Raw genomic sequence first — 6,676 nt, forward strand, 5'->3', positions numbered from 1 at the left:
ACTGTTATTGGTGTAGACACACTGACAAAAAGATCTTAGCATTCATAAAACTTAAAATAACAAAATAAAGATAATCAGTGCCGTTTACATGGCCTCAGTGGTCCTTTAAACCAATGAAATGAAAACATTCAAATGTACAGTATGACATTTCCCCTTTTGCAAATTACGTGCATCATATCAATTTCGTTTTTACCGTCTTTGTTTTTAAAGCCTAAATGCGTCCAAGCATCTTACTTGAAATGTGATGGAACCGCGGGGCGAATTTTTATAGTGTCCTCCATGTTTTATTTCATATGACTCGTCGCAGTATCCCGCGGCCGGACATGCTTGTGACACAAAGCAGCGGGCGTCCAAAACACATCCGCAGCGACATCTGCTGGACTGGAAGTTGTATTCCACTTGGTTTGGCTGATGTGCGCCAACCATTCATGTATTTTATTTGTTCATTTTTTTAAATTAAGAATCGATACTAGGCGTCAAGAATCAATGCAGTAGATCACAAAAATTAGAATCGTGATGCATCGTCATGACGATTATTTTGCACACCCCTAATACATGTTCAGAATAAAAACATGGCAAAAAAAAAACCAAAACGTAATACAACATGCTTTTCAAAGCCCTGTACCATTTACCGTTTACCTATGGTAGGAGCACAGGAGTACTGAAAACAGAATAAAACAGCAATCTTCTTTGACTTAGTTAGAGCAGCACCTTCACATTAACTTTTACTACCCTGCTTGTTTATGCTTCAGGACTTTCTGATACAAATTCTCCCAAGAATGCTGCTGTGTGTAGTGTGCCAGGAAAGAAAAGGCATCGGAACTTGCAGAGTTGTATGCAAGTGGTGTGTTTTATCTTTAACATTCTGTGAAAGACATGATAGGATACAGAACTATTTGTGTGCACCAGGTCATTTTTTCAGGCCTGATTTCTCAGTGACTTGTCTTTGATTTTCCTTTCAGTAGAGCATCTTCTATGCTGTCATGGTTTGATACAAGGCAGGCAACAACGATGCCTGAAAAAGTCTAAAGAAAATGTTTAACAGACCTTTAGAAACCCTTGAAAATGACAAATAATGGCCAATTTAAAGGTTTCAGGAAAAATGTAAAAATTATTTGCAAAGTAGGCAGAATTAAGGTTGGTTTAAAACCAACATTGTCCAAAAATTTTTTAAAGATATATTTTAACTATTGTTGAAATAAAACCAGATTAGATCAAAATGATTTGCTGTGCCATGATATATTAAAGTATTTTATACATATACTTTAAAATAAGTATTGTACCTTAAATGCTATGAAATTATCCAAAACATGCTTGCTCCTCTTTTAGCCATGATGATCAGAGCACAACACAAACACTTCACAGAAATATTGCAATTTCATCAGATGCCTCGACGACCAGTTTAGTGCACAGAACAACAGTTAACTTAAATTTTGATATGATTTAATATTCATAAGGCTTTATTTATTTCAATTAGTTCTTCAGCTATAAATATTTTAATTTCATAGCTTTAACTTTACAATAAGTGTTTATTGACAATTTCCTCCAGGATAACTTATTAGGAGAGTGGTGGCCTAGAGGTTATGGCATTGCACTTGGAATCCAGAAGTTCTGAATTAAAGCCTCACTCCCACGGACTGCCACTCTGGGTCCCTGAGCAAGACCCTTAACCCCACACTGCTCCTCGGACGCCGCACATTGGCAGCCCACTGCTCCCCCAGGGGATGGGTTAAATGCAGAGAGTTCATTTCGTTGCTCTGTACTTGTGACAGTGTAATAATATGTAACAATAAAAAAAGTAACAACAATAAAATGTAACAATAAAAAAAATTATAATTTAAAATGCATTATTCTGATTTTTGATTTTGAAATTTTATCTTAATATGAAATTATATATTTTTCTCAGAAAAACGTATAATCCTGGTAAAAAGAAAGCATCCCAGGCTCAGGCATTAAAACTAATTAAATGATGTTAAGATGTTAGGTAATTATAAGTGCTTATTATAGTATTACATACATTGATTTTGATATTCTTTCCTTTTCTGACTCTTTCATACCTTTCTTTATCATGATGTCTCATTTGCATTTTGTGAGCTGTAGCATCTGAGCCACTGAAAATAAAGTGCAAATATGCTTAACAAAGCAGTGAAAGTCGCACAGGCTAAATTATTATTTATATGCTGAATTTGTATACAAAGCATTATTTTGCAACCAAGCAATCCTTTCTTATTACAAAGACATTGCTGTTGTTATTACAACTACTAGTTGATGTATTGTGCATGTTTGTTTCAAAATTATTTAAATCGAACCTTATGTACTAAACATAGCACAAAATTCAATATGTCAGTGTTTATTAAAAATAAAGTAGAAAAGTATGAAAAATTAGGCCCACTCCAAAACTTAGATATATTTAAACTCATTAAAAGCTCTTTAATTTCAAGAACATTTGCTGTTGTTAACCGTGACTGCATTGTCTCGTCCTGGCTCTGACCTTCACATTGGAGTTTTGTTGGTATGTGGTGCACCTTGCACATGCTAATGCACTCAAACTAATGTTCCCTGTCGTTTCTTTGTATCTGTCAAATATGAAAACTCCTGAATTTTGATCAAGCCCCTTTGACTATGTTTAACCCAGAGTGTTTGGGTTGGACCTCAGCAGCGGTTAGTCATCGTTCCCTCAAGAAATATTAATCAATTATCTTGCCCGCCGGATCAGTTTGGAGAAGAAGTCATCTGGAAAAAGGCACAAGCAGATATAAGGGAAAAGAACTAAAGCACATACCGGTGAATGCTGTAATGCCTAATCCTGTGAGACAGCCCACAGCCACAATGTCACTTCTAGTTGCCTTGTCCCCTGCTGTGGAGCTGCCTGGAAAATGTGGTGTGTGACTGCTGCTAACTTTTTTAGGTTAAAACCTGGAAAGGTTTATTTATCAAAACTTTATTTTAAAAATTAAAGGGATGCAGGTTAGGCAGTGCAATTGTTCTTTGTTCCTCAAAATAAGCACCGCTCTATTTCTAATGTTTCCAAACCAAATAGGGTAAAAGGTTAAAGAGAAGATGGCAGCGAGACATAGAGTATAAAGACTGGTGCTAAAAACATACAGTTTACATAACTTGTAAGGCTTAAAAAGCAAGAAAAAAAGAAAAGAAAATGGCCTTTTTAATATCCGTGTCCATGAGTCAAATGGGGCCAAATTGGATTTGACTCACATGAACAAAATCTCATTAATATTTAACTTATTAGAAGAGGATCGGCTTAGTTTTATGTCAACATATTCAAAGCAGTTATCCGTGAGTTTTTAACATTTTAATTCAAGTGGGACAAAGGGGAGATTTCTAAGGTGCATTTAAAAAACAGAATATCATCAAAATGTTAATTTATTTTGGTAATTCAAATAAAACCCATATCTCATTCAAATTCCTTACACAATAAATATGCAATCAAGCTTTTATAAACAAAAAAGTTTATTACATAACTCCACTTTCAGTTTATTACAGCCATATGATGACAATGCCTTGTTAATTCGCTCTAATTTTCTTTCCACGACTATCTAAAAGGTTGCTCAAAATTTGCATTGCATTTAGATGGACACACAGCTGTTGATACCATGCACAAGGAGAGTAAACAAAGAGTGACATTTATTTAGATCTAGAATTATGTTTTTAGAATTTTAAGTGGAAGAAAAAAGTTGGGCAAGTTACAGGTGTAACGTGAACCCAGTGACCAATTCTACCAATTCTACCGTTGGAGGGAGATCCACTGCAAACAACACAAGGAGATGGGGTACAACTTTTGCATCTCAGGTGTTAAGATACTGTCCATCAGAAATCAGAAAGGTCCAGAGCCTGAGGAGGAGCGGTGGGACATAAAATCCAATGTCATTGATAATTTGGGATACCCTGTCTTCTGTTAGTGTTGGTTCACTGCTTTTTATAAATTCTGAAGTCAGTATAGCTGTCTATCATGAATTTTTAATAAACTTTATCTTTTTGGTGAAAAGTTTTATGGAGATGCTGATTTTATCCTCCAGCAGGACATGCCACCTTCCCACACTCCTGAAGTAGTGAAAGCTGCTTTAGTGATCATGGTCTTATCGTGCTTGATAGGCTAGAAAACTGAACACCTGACCTAGCCTGGCATTTAAAATATTTTCTTGAATTAGTGTTAACATAGATTTTATGTTTCTGAGCTGCAGAAGTTTGTGTTCTTATTTGCTGTAAACCAAAATCATCAAAGTATACAGTTACACTTTGCACATTTTGAATCTATATGGACCACAGTTTTAAGCTTTTTTCTTTAATTGTTCAACTAAATTCAGTTAAATCTCACCTTTCATCGCTATTATTATTTACTAATGCATCCATATTTAATTGTTTTTTCATTTTGTAACATTATTTTTTCTGAATAACCTTTTTTTTTTATGTTCCTTGTCTGTCGTTACAGCTAACAACCCATTTCATAATGATCACCAGAACGAAGGAGCGAAAGAAGGTTCGTTCAGTAACCCACCAAACGAAGAAACAGTAGGACCGACTACACCCGGGTCTCCTACTTCTACTATGCCTGCGAGTTCATGTTTACTCCAGAGAAACCATGAGGACACTTGAAGAAAGTTTGAAAGACTCATCTAATCCTTAAAGCTATTGTGCCTGAGAATGAAATAACTACAACCCCTTTCTCCTCCACAAACTTTACAGTAAAGAATGAAAAAATACAAAGCACATCATTAGTCTTCAAATCAGAATGTTCCTGCTCGATTCAGCCATTCCAGGTAGTATATTAAGCATGACAAATGTTAATGCAATCAAGCCTTGTTAAGCCCTCCACCATCTCCTTAAGGAACATGGCAGCTTCAAGTGGGTCCTCGTTTGACTCAAGACTTTCCTGCTCTTCTTGTTTCCACACCGAGGCTCCAGGCCACCCGCCACTGCATAATCCAGTAATTATGTCCACTCCCATAGCACAGCACTTGTCAGCAGGAACTTTGAAAAGTGTAGCCAGTTGAGGCTCAATGGCCAGGGGGCGCCTGCTTCACTTTAAGGCAACTAACAATGGCTGTAGAGCAGCTAGCTCTGAGGCAGATGAACATCACAATGTTTAGCTGCCACATGCTGTTGGAGGGTTAAGAGAGGCGACCACCGCTGGCAAGCCACACAAAGTACAGGCCTCCTATTAGCATGGATTTGAAAAGCTACTGTTGCTACAAAGGTGCTCATTAGCACAACACAGAGGGAGCGTAGTCACGGTCCTCCGAGGGCCGCCTCTGTTCTCTTCAGGTTACCTTCTATATTCAAATATCCCCAAACAGATTTAAAGTTTAAGGCTGGCAGCATGTCTGTTTGAAAAATCAAATTTTTTCTTTGCAGCGCTGGCTGAGTTGCATTTAGAGCTTGATGGATTCCAGCAAAGAGGAACTGGAGATGGAAAGAAAGAGAGTTATATTTAGTATTTTCACAACCCCTTTGGCTATATAATATCCCAGTGCTATCACTATTTGGATGCATTTTAAAATATCAATGGCAGCATATGGAGTAAACCAAGGAAATAACAATAAAAAAGCAAATAAGTAGGATTTTAAGTTGATGAATATGCCTAAAAAGGATATAAAACACTTCAGTTTTTTTTATTAATTTTAGTGCAGTAGCATTATCTCACAGGACAAATGTAGAAACCTCTACCCTCTAATTTAAGTACATATATTCAGCAGGAAAAGCTGTGTCCAAACTTTGTGTTGCAGCTTTTAGCAACAGTCAGTTTCAAACATTTTAAAAAGTTGGATCGTACAGAAAGAGGGCTCTCTTGGATTTTCTCTGCACAATCTCTCCCATTCGATATAGAGTACTAAGCCGCCCTTCTGCTACTTTCTCTTTAGCCCAGGCTACAGGCTTTTCATCAGTCTCAGTACTAAGATAACATTCGAAAATTTTGATTTTGTGTCCAATTAATGATGTCTGTGTTGATATCCCTAAATTAGTAAGGTTTAAAGAAGTACTTAGACTCTGACTTGAAGACATTTTGCTCTTTGTTCAAAGAGCTTCGTCATTTTAGAGTCAGTGATTAAAACACCCTAAGCTGTTATGGAAAGCTCTGTGTTTATACTTTGAAGCTTTCTCTCCCTGGTACTTTCCATGAGAAGAGATCACTTGGGGCAAACGCTTTAAAATAATAAAAATAACGCTTTATAATGTACATGTATTTCATCTTAACATGGTTCTGAGCCCCGTTAAAAAGGAAAGAGGCCCACATCATCGCAGATGCTCTGCCATGATTCATTTGCCAAGAATTTTTTTTTCACGTATTTTATACCCAGATGAAGTGTTTGTTACTAAAATACAAAATCTTGGCATCATCTGACAAAATACATTGTTCTGGCCAAAATAAGTGAAGATGTGGTACTTACAAAAAAGGCCTTCTCACTGCATCCAATAACCAGATAGTAAATAAATAGGCTGTTATCTATTTTACAACATTTTAGTGTCTCAAAGAACATCCAAGAAATGGCTCCAAGACACGCGATCAAACAAGCAGAGTCGCTGTCTTTGCCTTACAACAGGCCACTTGGTCTCAGTTCAAATCTTCATTTTGAATCCCAGTTAAATTTAACCCATTTCATTATTTTTTTTTTTGTGATGGTCTAACAGACAAAGTCTCCCCAGAACAACACTTCACTGC

The 6,676-nt window shown here is 36.6% G+C and overlaps 1 protein-coding gene across 1 annotated transcript in view; it reads left to right on the forward strand.

Annotated features, from left to right (window-relative positions):
• Window positions 1–6,041, forward strand: part of gpatch2l (G-patch domain containing 2 like) — a 39,340-nt gene extending 33,299 nt beyond the window's left edge. The window contains exon 6 of the mRNA XM_015386842.1: window positions 4,448–6,041. Within this exon, the coding sequence (XP_015242328.1) occupies window positions 4,448–4,611 (164 nt within the window). The 3' untranslated portion in view covers window positions 4,612–6,041. The remainder of the gene's footprint in view (window positions 1–4,447) is intronic.
• The last annotated feature ends 635 nt before the right edge of the window (window positions 6,042–6,676 follow it).

This window comes from Cyprinodon variegatus, unplaced genomic scaffold, assembly GCF_000732505.1.
Source record: "Cyprinodon variegatus isolate N-32 unplaced genomic scaffold, C_variegatus-1.0 Scaffold379, whole genome shotgun sequence".
Lineage (NCBI taxonomy): Eukaryota > Metazoa > Chordata > Actinopteri > Cyprinodontiformes > Cyprinodontidae > Cyprinodon > Cyprinodon variegatus.